The 12,986-nt window shown below is 34.2% G+C and overlaps 1 protein-coding gene across 4 annotated transcripts in view; it reads right to left on the bottom strand.

Annotated features, from left to right (window-relative positions):
• Positions 1-211: 211 nt before the first annotated feature.
• The window catches only part of RTTN (rotatin), a 78,466-nt gene continuing 65,691 nt past the window's right edge, over positions 212-12,986 (bottom strand). For all 4 annotated transcript variants that reach the window (XM_085052458.1, XM_085052455.1, XM_085052457.1 and 1 more), the window contains 8 exons: positions 12,796-12,890; positions 9,513-9,590; positions 7,934-8,060; positions 5,986-6,185; positions 3,894-4,161; positions 2,559-2,662; positions 2,133-2,202; positions 212-673 (listed from right to left, as the gene is read on the bottom strand). In XM_085052458.1, the coding sequence (XP_084908584.1) occupies positions 591-673; positions 2,133-2,202; positions 2,559-2,662; positions 3,894-4,161; positions 5,986-6,185; positions 7,934-8,060; positions 9,513-9,590; positions 12,796-12,890 (1,025 nt within the window). In that variant the 3' untranslated portion in view covers positions 212-590. The remainder of the gene's footprint in view (positions 674-2,132; positions 2,203-2,558; positions 2,663-3,893; positions 4,162-5,985; positions 6,186-7,933; positions 8,061-9,512; positions 9,591-12,795; positions 12,891-12,986) is intronic.

Here is a 12,986-nt window from a genome sequence, read left to right as displayed (position 1 = left end):
GCAATTGAGAGATCTTTTTCAATTGTTAGCATCTTAAAAACCATGCAGCAGTTTGAATTGAAATCTTCTTCAAAACTACAACACACACCTTGTTCTGCATCTAATGTGTAACACACCCCAACTGCTAACATTTTCAGTTATTGAATCTGAGCACAGACTGTGTACACCTGCAATCTTAAAGATTCCACTTGACTCACAGCAAATGCTGATCTCAGTTAAAAACCCCTTTATTAAGAACAATCCAAACCAGAAATTCTAATACTTTACAGTAACAATTTCAATGCATAATTTAAGAAAATTACTCGTTTTTCAAATCTTTTCCCCTGTACATTCCTTCTGCTGTGTACATACTTTACATAGTAGCGTAATTACAATTTCCCATTGGGATTACAGTACAAATAGTTTGAACCAGATATAGTGCAATATCTTTAGTTCAAAGTTATGAACTCCTTCCTCAAAGGCTTCATAAATTCCTTCCACAGTAGATATGCCGCTGCCACATATCTGTGAATCAGAAGTGCTTTCTTTAAATTTCAGACTCCCACTAAAAACGCTGTTTAATTTCAACATGAGAAGTCAGCTGATGACCATTAACAATCAAGAAGCTGCACTATATTCTCTAAGCATTTTACATGGTAGGCATGTAGTTCATTTTCTTCTGGCTGGGCAGAACCTGAACGGAAAAGAAAAATAACCAAGATTTGAATTTCTAGTTGATTATTAATATAAAATTACTATTCCAAAGATTGCATCAAATGCCTTCCTAGAATACATGTTGGTTTATGGCCTTAACCTCTGTATTGATGAGTAGCAAATTAAATACTTATACTTTATGTTGCAAAGCCTGTTTTGGTTTTTTCCTTGGGTAGGACAAAGCAAGAAACATAAAATAACAAACATATTGAAAATTTCCCCCAAGTGTACTCAGAAGAACAATCTACCATTTTAGCCAATAATCACTGCTAAGCGTTTAAAGCTTTACAAGCACAGACTAGTGGAGAACCTTAATGCAGGAATATATTAATGACAATATTGATGGCATATTACACAACTGTAAACTGTAACAATTTCCGTTTCATAAAATCTTTTATATCCATATTTTGATATGTAAATGTTTATTGAATTAAAAATCAATAGATCAGTCTGGGACCTCATGCTCTACAGCAGTACACAAATAAATGGGGATTAATGTTATGAAGTGCTAGTCTGTAAAAGGTGCACACTTCTATCTTGGTGATTCAACATGGTATTTTAAAAAGTGTCTGATCAGTGGTAGTTTTGCTATAAAGAACAATACAAACTTATCTATTTATTAATATATTATAAGTATATGAAATCTTATATTGCTATGTTTAATGACTGACTTAGTAAAGACTGAAAAAACATTCAGACATTCATGAAATGAAAGGATTAGGGTGACAGCACAGGCAAAATTATCATAAGATGTTCTATCAAAAATACATCTCCTCCTTATTAGGATACCAACAATGGTCAATGTAGACAGAAAGTCTGTGGCAAATCTGTTATGCAAACACTATGGAAACCTGGTATAATAAGCCACTCAATTGATAAATCTATTTCAGTATATCTATAGAACAATATTAATTAGTAGGAAGTCTCATTAACTTAAAATGAGTTAACAAGTTATAACAAGAGTTATGTTCAGTTACTTGAGAAAAATATCTCAAGCTTTCAGAATGTCACTAACTCACGGCACAGTATTTTAATGTTGGAACAATGCTCTCTTCTAGTCCCTTCTCTATGTGGCTCAACACTGAGGCTGAGCACAGTTAAGCAAAGTCAATGCTAAAAGAATTTTTCTCAATGCTAACTTTACGATTTAAAGAATCACAGAACTGTACTGTGAAAAGAAGGATTTTTTTGCAAGCATGATCAGACCTCTGCTTCAAAACTAACCTTGGCAATTACCTAGGGTCGTTACCTAAGGCATTTTTCTCCATCTGTATTTGTAAGATGCCTAACCATAAACTGTATTACTAATTGTGATTTTAGAGATGAAAGTATCTATTCAAAAATTTGTAGCATAACAAAAACTTATGGTTATGATATAAATTGAAATGTTTTAATATGGAAAAAATAAAGAATTGGCATTAGGTAGAAGTAAGACCTACTTTTCTTCACTAAAGAATACGCCTCATCTATTCTTCTTCTTATGGATGGATTCTTCAAAGTCACTTTTGCCTGTAACACACATAAACACACAAAACACAATGAGCTTTCTTCCCCACATGATCACACTTAACAGTAAAGTTTAAAAAATTACAACAATTCATCAGAGCATGAGATGCAGGAATTTTATAATTAACATTGAACGGTATCATCATATATACTGCATTTATATAAGTACTCACAAATTAGAAAGGACAAGTTGCTTCTATACCATATTGTTTAATCTCCCAGCTGCAGCAGCTACTCGATTAAAATAAAACAGAATGACTATTGTAAACTTTATTATTATTTACTTAGAGATTACTGTATTGTTTACAGCATAAAAGTATAACATTACAACTTTTTTCACAGATTTCTCAAATACTAACCTTCTGATAGTTGTGAAGCAAAGCCCAAAGCGAAGCTGCTCCTATTCTCTGAACAGAAGGACTGTTACTTTCCAAACAGGCAGACAGTACTGCAATTGCTTGATCTAATGGGACAAATTAAAAAAAATGAAACCAAATGCATCTAGAAAATATAATCAAGAGCAATGGAAATATATTTACATGCCTCAGTAGATTGATGCTTGGAGTACACTTATTTTTATGACAAGTACTGGTATGGCAGAGGAATTACAGAAACTTTATTATCGATTAAATTTCAATATGCTCATAAAATCGGCACAGTACATTGAAAGAAGTGTTAAAAACAATATAGCAAAACAAAAACAAGTAACGCTAAAAAATTAAGCCACTAGTAATAAAGCATGAACATTATGTATAGCCATCAGCTATGCTTAGGGACTGAGTAAGCTGTGAAACTGTTTTATAACTCCCAGTAGCCACAATTAGAGCCACATCAGGATGGATATTAAGATGTTTCTATTTTCCTTCATACTTACTATGCAGATGATTTGCAACCAATGAGAAATATCTGCCACCCCACTGTAGGTGCCTTAATTTTCTAGCATTCCTCTGAAGTCAGACTCCTCAAGTTACCTTGCTCACTTCACAACAAAAATTCATAGATTATGTAACTGAATAATGTATATTTAATTAAGGCAGTAAATCCACATGTTAGGAAAAAATAAAAAGCATGGACACTGCAGAATACCTGCTGAGAACTTATAACAAAGACAGGAGCATTCTCTCGGCAATTAAATGGGGGAAAGAAACGTCTTTTACAAACAACCAAGAAAAGAGTTCTGAACACGTTGTTACATTCAATATATATGCCATGATTTTATCATTATTGTAAACATTTTCTGTACATGACAGAACATAAAATAGTTTGTCTCAACATTCATGACTTGCACAATCTAGTAAAGTTTTGTTGAACTGTAAGATAGGACCTTCAGTTATTTCAAACTGACTGACACAAACAATACTTCAACTCTCTCTGAAAACTAGCTGTTTGAGAAAACTGCAAAAAGTCCTTTCATTCATAATGTGTTACAATATCCAAATGATCTGCCTAATAATGAATCTTGATTTTCTTTTTAAAACTATTTATTTGCTTTTCCTTTTATTATGTATTATTGTAATCGTCTCTCTGCCAAAATATGTGTTAATTACTTCTAAAAAATATTTTTTATAGAAGTGCTCTTCTAAAAAAGAACAGGGAGTTCTTGGTCAGTAACCTAAGCTGCCATGAAAATATGGTCTTCTGGAAGTCACAATATTCTGAGAGTACAATAGTTTGCATACCATTCAGATACTTACCATTGCCTAATATCTTTGGCTTATTAGCCGGACTAAAACATATGTTATGCAGAATAAGAAGTGCTAGGTGTTGGCTGCTCTTGTGCTTGTATTTACACATTTCAATGATCTGGTCTAAAAACCCATTTATCTTCATGACCATCTGCTGTCCATCTTCTCCAAAAGATATGTTCAGTAGCAGCTTTAGCCAGAGAATAGACACATTACCAGGATTTTTATTACTTCCTTTTGGTAATGAAAGAGACAAAAAGTTCTGCAGGAAGTTACTCTGTTAGAAGGAAGAACAAAGGATTTTAGAATTCATAGTATTCCATGGCTTGTTTGCTGTTGTTTCACCTTCCAATCTACATACTTGACCAAAAACTAGTACTAATGTTTAATTTACATATTTCAGGCAACCCATTATTAGTCAAGGATTTTTGAAAAACATGACACAAGAATCTACTACTTGGTTAAAAAGTTAATATGGTAACATACATTTTCTTCTATAATTTATGCAGTGTAGATACACGAAGTTGATCCAACACAATATATTTCTTTAAAGGTTAATTCAAACCACTACATAAGCTTTTTGCCTTGCATTTAGTGTTTCTACCCAAAAATAAGCTAGAAACATTTTAAGTGAATCAATGCACTACTTAGATAACGTATTCTTGATTCCTTATTTATTATTGCATGTTATTAGCAAATGTTAAAGGTATCATACAATGTCTCGAGTTGGAAGTGACTCACAACCTACAGCACCACTCCTCCCTTCACTGACAGCCAGAGGAATGTCCTCTATTTCTGTAAGCTTTGAGGAAAACCACTGCATTGATATGGCATACACTATCTCACGGTTTGCCTCCACTTTAAGGAGATTCTGAGGTGAAAATCTATTCCCCTGTTGCAAGAGGAAGGTGTTCTAACATAAATTCCTCTGATGAAAAAGTCCTTGACTAAATATTCCAAGCCTCACTGAATTTTGACAACTTATACAAGCATCTGGTGGAAAGCAAGCAACCCAGCATACACACTCTGTGGTTTTCTTCATGTGAATATAATATTGGTAATTTAATTTTCACAGAGGGAATTGGTTATTCAGCATTGCTTACACTTATGAAAGCAGAGCCCAAGAGAGAGAGAAGGAAGACTAAGTACTATCACACTAGAGTGAAAGTCTGAATAGACTAAAAGCAAAAACAATTCACAGAACGTAACAGCTACTACAGAAGAGATCTCAAGCTTTGTTTCTATCAAAAAGTTTGAGTATTAGCCACTTTGTAACTGTATGATCAGATTTTACATAATTAGCATCACAAAAAGATCTATTTCCCCCTGCATTTCTAACGGGTAATTAGGTCCAAGAATAGAACATTGTTAACAGACATCAAAAGAAATTGTTGCAATTATTAAATTACTATAAAAGATGCTGGAGACAAACACATTTTTAATAATTTCTGTTGTGTTAGCTCATGTTATGTCTATCATCTTAAACATGTAGTCATTTTAGTTCACATGGTTTGACTTCTCAAGATTTGAATTTATTTAAATTATTAAAGTTTAAGGGAAACAGATTTTTCAAAGAACATTTTATAAAGCAGGGTAAGGATCATTCTATACACATAATACAAAAAGGAAAAGACATTACATACATTTGTGTAATATGAATAGATTTTTATCCAACATCCAATTACTGACATGTAGAATGTCTTCCCTAGAACTTTCATAAAGCTTATGTTTCACATGGTATACCTAATGATTTATACAATGTTTAATTTCTTTTTCATTCACATGCAGCTTGTTCTACAGCATGCTCACCTGGATGATCCACTAGTGATTGCCATCAATATATATGGGTATTAAAAGTGTTACACACCACTGAAACAGAGGGGTTATAAAAAGCTCTAGCAAAAATTGTCCAGACTATGAATATAACTGAATTACACTCTGCTCTTAGGGAACAGTAACACAACAAACTGAGAAGACACAATGGTTTTGATTCACACAGAAGCATTTCTGTACGGTCACAGGACACTCCATATTAAAATATGAGGGTTTATTAAAAAGGAAACTACATCCATTGCTAAAATCAAGAGTACTATTTACTTACCTTCTGAATAATGCCTTTACAGTCATGAGACAGAGCAAGGTTTGATAGTAGACAAAAGACCACCTGCTGAACTGGGCTGTTATCATTTGACACTTGGGAAGCCAATTTCAAGATGTTATGCATTAATGAATTGCCAGCTGCACTTCGTGCAGATGGAAGTGATGATTGTCCACCACTGGCCCAACAAAGTGAAGCACAACCTTAAAACGATGAGACATTTATTATATTAGAAATGCAGATATATACTTATAAGAAAGAGCTATAGAAAGAGCAGTCCAACTGCTCAAACACTGAGATGGAACTTCTTTTAAAAGGATTTGTTAGGTATTTTTTCTTTGAACCACAATGAAGTCAATGGGACATGCCTTGAATAGAAATGTGCATGAATGCAGCAGTTTACTGGAATAGGCATCTTCTGTTCCATTGTTCTAGAATGTAAGAGGCAATTCTGCTGTCAAATAGAAGCCATTGCTCCTTCTCAGAAAGTCTCCTTAAAAACCAGAACATATATCTAATTATACACATATTTGGCAGCTGAATTTGAAGGGATCCTCTGAAACTGGTTCAGAAAAAGAGGTCTCTGTATAATCTGAAAGGATTAATATAAATTCCTTAGTATATTTTTCTGAGAAATAAAAGCACTGTCTGCACCTGTCATTACACTGTACAACAGCAGAATGCACAATCCTATGCTATAGAGCTGCAAACTCAAATTAATACAGCAGCAGGTAACTACGTTACCAACCTGATGTTTGTGCACGAGTATAGATACATGCCTTTTTTCAGTGGCATTGGCCTTCAGCAACAACAATTAATTTCTTGTAGGGCAAAAATATACAAAAATGGTTTGTTTAACTATAGCAAATATTTACATGCATTTCTCTGATTATACTAAGGAAGAGAGGTTAACCAGTCCAGAGCAGATAAATTTGGGGCACCTCATAAGCCAGCCATATATGCCAAACAGAAAGAAAAAGCATGATTGATCAGAGAGCACTTACTCTTATCAAAAGGAAAAGAAAAATACAGCCTAGATTCACTATGAGTTAAGAAGCAAGAAAGATCATCAGATCTACAGCTTGATTTCTCGCACAGGACAGGACACTACATTTTAATTTTATACTCTGTTGTTGAGTAATACACATCTTTCTTCAATCCATTAAAAATTCTTTATGAAAAAAAGCCATTGCAAGCTCATTCAAGGTCTGGAGACATAACTTAAACAAAAGTAATATCTCAACCATGTTAACTCTTTTATGGTATCTTGACAGAGAGAAAGGAACAGACACTTTTGTGTCTCTTCAAGCCACTAGCTAATCATTATCTATGATTTGCTAAATCTAAATAACCAAGATATGGAATGAGACAAATCCATACTAGAAAAAAGTTCAGGCTTCTAGTAGTGGTGACAATTATCAAAGGAAATAAAAGCTTTGGTCAAATGAAAACAAGATTCCTTATGAAAAATATACAAATGAGAGCTACAGAGTCCAAGGCATAAATAAACTGAACAAATTTAATACAAAACTGAATTTGATTATTGACTATTTCAAAACCAGAATGTTTTCAATAAGGACCGAAGTACAACTTGTATAAATTACTGATACACTGTTCTTTATTAAAGAATCCCTAGAATAGTACTTCTGTAATACACTACTCAGTTTGGCAGGACATTCAGTATAACGTTCAAACACAACAGTTTGAATTAAATGCTATTTAATCCTTTAGTACAACTGCACACTTGCTAAATCCAACTGTTTGAAACCAGATCCGAACAAAAGTCTTGACTATATTAAAAATAAAACTCTTGACAGACTTTGATGGACCAGTGTTTTACGCTTTCCTCTTATGGTAGCAATAAACATTCTTTTTCCTTTATTGAGCTTTTCAGTCTTAATTATTCTGGTAAAATATTTGGATGTATTCCACCACAGAGTGACTTTCATACCTGCAGGATAGTTTGCAGTGTAGACACAAAGCAAATGCAGAGCTATTTGCATTGAGGAGTCATCTGCTAACAACCACGGCCATAGTGAATGAAGAACAGGAACAAGATGAGCTTTGAGTGCTGCCATCTACAATACAGGACGAAGCATTTAAAATGCTATCAATACTTTGAAAGTGAAATACGGAGTGAGAAAAACATATTTTTATCCTAATTTTTATCTTATGGTTTAAAAGACTGTACAGAGAACTGACACCCTCATTTCAACCACCAATGAATTTAATTCTATGCCAGTGAAATCCAGCACGTATCTTAATTACAGAAAGACGTGAAAACAAAAGTAAAGATTTATTAATTCCAACTGTTCTTGTTCAAGAGCTCTCTATTCGAAAGTTTTTTTCAACTCCTAAAGAAATTATTGGAACTCAAAAAGCATGGAAATACAAGACTGCAGTTTTACACAGAGCAAATGATAGAAATCTTCAGTTATCAATGGCAACCTCCTTCAAGCCTCCAAGCAATTGTTTCTGCAGATACTAATCAAAACAAGAAAAACATTCCACAATAATTTTAGCTGAGATAATGGCACAACCAAGTTATGGGGACTTCAGGGATAATCAGATGGCTTATTCAGCCCCAAGTGTTATGCACACAAAAAGCTAATACATGCCCTGAAAAGGGGGTACTCCTGGAAAGTCAGGAAATCTTGTGGTTTTACCAATGCATTTGCTAAAAGTAGTCCAAGTTGTATAAATAGCACAAATTGTACGATGCCAAGAAAAATTAAACTGTGAAAGAAAAAGTGGAAATAAATGTGTGAATGGTATCAACAATAAGAAAGAAGAACAGTGATCAGAAAGAACACAGAGAAAAATGAAAACAAGTAATGTAGTTTTTTCCCCATGGAAAAGACAGGTAGGCAGAATTGAAGTTGAAAAAAAATTGAAAAGAAGAGAGAAACAAAGAATGTGAAATGAATAGAAGAAATTCAAGATTTTGAGCAAGAAAAATTATTTTATTAAAAACTGGAGATGAAAACAAAACTGTGTTTTAGAGGATTAGTACAATTTAACTCAGAAAAAGAAAGCAAATGGAAAAATATTATTTAGGCCTTGGGTTTGGCTTGGTTTTGCCTGTTCAGTGTGGGGTAGTTTTGTAGTTTTCTCACCTTTCAGAGAGGGAAAGAAAGTAAGGAGAGAGGAATAAGGAGAAGAAACCACTTTCTAAGATCTGCAGCATCTCTATGTGCCTTTCTGGCAGCCCCACACTTTTCTCCACATCCATTTTTCATATTATATGCTTTGAAAATTAGAATTATTGACTTAATCAAAGCAGAAGTGGATAGATAACAGCCATCTGAAACCACTGGGAGATGATGTTTCCATAAGAACACTGAGTTCCTAAAACATGTATGAAATATTCTTAGAAAGTGGGAATAATAATGAAATTTGAAGTATTTCTTGCCATTAATATCAAACTTAAATTTAGCCAGCTTGAAAATAACTTCAAAGTAGAAAAAAAAAAAATTCTCTTCATTCAGTAACTCAGTGTGCTCACATTACTTCAGTATAAGAATACTTACTTTGCATTCTTCATTTTGAAAGAGGCAGTTTCTAAGGAGCTGCATAGAACACCTTAACTCCTTGATAAGGTCATCCTCCTATCCAGAGAAAAGTAATTGAAGATCATCAGTATAAAACTGGAATGAATTTTGTACAAGGAGGAAAGATATTTCAAAGAAGAAGTGCAAATCAAAGGTATCAATGTTTAGGTCACATCTCCTCAGCAGTTTTTTTCTGATTTCAGGTTGAATTAATCTCAGCTGGAGTCAACAAGCATGTTTATTAACGACACTTATAGGCAGTAACTTATCATCCTTATCTCTCTTTATAACCCACAGACACTATTTCAGGGGCACCAATCTGACCAAATGCAATGTAGATCTGTAATGTAGAGCTCCATTTCTCTTACAACTAATAAAGAACGGGTGGGAACTTTGTGAGTATTTGTTCCATCCTAAAGCACGTATCTAAAACAAGTCAAATGAATCACTCCCTAGAAGCATTTGTTTTTCTTCCTTGGATAAAAACAAGGTTAAATTAGCCCTGTTGTTCAGACCCTGAGATGAGCTCAGCTGGTTGGAGCACAGTGCTAATAATGCCAAGGTTGTAGATTTGACCTCTATATGGACCATTCACTTAAGAACTGGACTTGATGATCCTTGGGGTTTCCTTCAAACTCAGAATATTCTGTGATCTCTACAGTTGGTCAGACCAATCCATCCTTATAATCCCAGGGTCTTAGTTTCCTATCCTTAACAATAGATATCGAAGCTACAAATAATTTCCAACCTGATAAGAATATTACAAAAATAAATACAGAGCTTTGGACAGTGAGGTGCTACACTGAGATTCAAGTTACAAGTAAACAAAAAATCTATCTTCATCATAGAGCTGTGACGCTAAAGACTAATACTGGTTGACCTAACTCCTATAAGAGGGACACACTAAGCCATTTCTGAAAGATGACCAAATTCCAACAAGCTTGCTCATCACAGGATATTATTTCTGTCTTATCAAGCATAAAGGAATAAAAATGTAAAATAGGATTCATACTTAATCTCAGACAAGGTGAAGAATCAATGCATGCTTATAAATCATAATGTGCTTATATATCATAAATCATATATTTGATGATATTTAGAGATGAACAGGCTGCTGCAAAAAGGTTAATGAAAGTCAGGTGTAGTAGATAAGGAAGAAACATACAAGTCATCATACAAATACATTTTATAACTGGTTTGTCTCACTTATAGCCAAATAAAATGCTAACTCTAAGACATTCTTTCAAGGAATTCTGTATGTATTAATTTTGTTAATAAGTAAAATAGCTTTAAAATGCCACAAGCTACAACTCATTTAATGTATAAACTTCTAGGAGGTTGAAAAAGTTATGAATTGATAGTACTGTCTGTATTTATTTATTTTAGGATATCTTGATTGTTATTAAGGTACTGTTTTGAGGTCTTTTTTTGAAAGCTTGGCTACTTGTAAATACTTTTTATGCCTGTGATTAGCAACCCTAATTATTGTGAAAGAAAAGGAATACCAGGTAAAACACATCAGTTGTCCTGAGAATGAAGCTTGGTCAAATACATTTTTCCTGCAGTTAAAAGAAGAGGCACAAAAAGAGAAGAAAATAAACTGTCATAACTTTCCTTTGAGAGCTGTGCCTTGAAGTAGGCAAAGGGATAGTTTTGTGAATGATCAGCAAAATCTACTACAAAAGCAATCTCAGTGCCCCCCACATGAAACTGTCATTATGCACCACATATGATGCACAGCACACTTACGGATGACACAGCAACCTACAGGCCCAGCTCAGAAGGGAAATCTGCCATAAAGTCTTTTGCAAGTCTTTCAAAGAATTTTCAATTAAATTTAAACAGTTTTTCTGAACTTTCTCAGAGGCTCCTTTCCTCCAATTTCTTTTAAGTTTTACAAAGAACCAGTGACTTCAGCCTTACAGGACATATCCAGGGCAGGACACCTTTCAGCCTCCAACCCTTGAAGAGGGAAAATAAATGTGTTTAGGAGATCTCAAGAAAAGGGTATGATAGCCTTCAAATGTCAGGGTCAAACTCAAAATTTTTTAAGAGCTCATTGTTATAAAACATAGTTCCACTCTCTCACAAATCAAGGCTAATGTCTGTGCCAAAACCTCAGAGAAAAATACTATTGAGCTGAAGCAATGCAAAAATACCCTTCAGGAAGATGTTTTCTCCAACTTCTGCTTTCTGTGGAAGTGGACAAGATATCAAACTTGACAGCAGAGGTTACAGAGGTATTTTATTAATTATCTTAGCTGAAAGTGGCAGAAAACAAGCAGACTGCAACAAAAATCTTATGAAACTGTTGTATGATGGCAAGACATAATTTCTGTCTAAATGTGGTAAAGATTTGGGTGACATGAGAATCTGGAAGAACTGGAAGGGAGGTTAAAAAAAAAAGGCTAAATAAATAAATAGTGAATGGCGAGAACAAACTGGGATTGCAGGCAGTAGAAGGACCACAAGTACGAGGATTAAAAAAAAACAAAACCAAAAGCCAAAACTGACAAGAAGTTAAAAAACCAGGGACAATTGAGTCTGATGATGAGAAACTGAGATGTCCAGACCAAGTTTGAAGTAGAACAGGGAAAAAAAATGGAATTGAAAGCCAGATAATAGGAGAGTAAAAAAAACTATGATTCACATGCATAAGCAGATTGGAACTAGTTTTGGGATGGGAGGGAGATTGACTGATACAGGAATAGATAAAATCAAAATAGCTAGCACTGGTTGAAAGACACTGAAAAAAACAACTTAAGAAAAACAAAAAATATTATTGTGGAAACAAGATGGAAAAAATTAGCTGGGTAAGATTAGGCCATGAAGTCAAGGCTGAAAGTCCAACTAAGTTTGAAAACAGTGCCCTGATATTGCTATAAGGCTAAATATCATAAATTATAAGCATGACAGATTACAAAAGGATGAACGGGTATGTGAGTGAATGTCTGAAACTGAATTTTGAACTCTCAGTCAGAAGCCTGCTATTTGCTGCAGTCATCTCCACGTTGAAAAAGGTAGTTGAGACCTAGTGAGACCTCTGGGTGGAAGAGCATGTGAGATAATTTAGTTGGTAAAAGCTCTAAAATCACTGAATCTTATAGAAGCTTCAGTATCTGGATGCACTACAAGTTGTCATTTACTTTGTCTCATATGTGACAGATACAAGTAGTATCTGCCTCTAGAAAACAAACAAACAAACAAACAAAGGAGACTGGGAAGAGCCTTATCCTGTCAGTGTTCTGGTTTTTATAGCTACCTTTTTTCTCTGTGCTTTCCCAGGCTTTAGGGAATCCAAATTCAGCTGTGCATGAATGTGCTTCATGTTTTCCATACAGCTCTCTATCAGGTTAGCTGGAAGACAAAAACCAGTAACATTTAAAATTACATTCACAATCAAAAATATTTTATTTCAAAAAATATCTTCCTGGCAATGGTCTTCTTGTTATC

The sequence above is a fragment of the Lichenostomus cassidix genome, chromosome 2 (assembly GCF_008360975.1).
Source record: "Lichenostomus cassidix isolate B80296 chromosome 2, HeHo_3.0, whole genome shotgun sequence".
NCBI classification, from domain to species: Eukaryota; Metazoa; Chordata; class Aves; order Passeriformes; family Meliphagidae; genus Lichenostomus; species Lichenostomus cassidix.
Note: the sequence above shows the minus strand (reverse complement) of the source record. Positions and strands in the feature narration are given on the sequence as shown.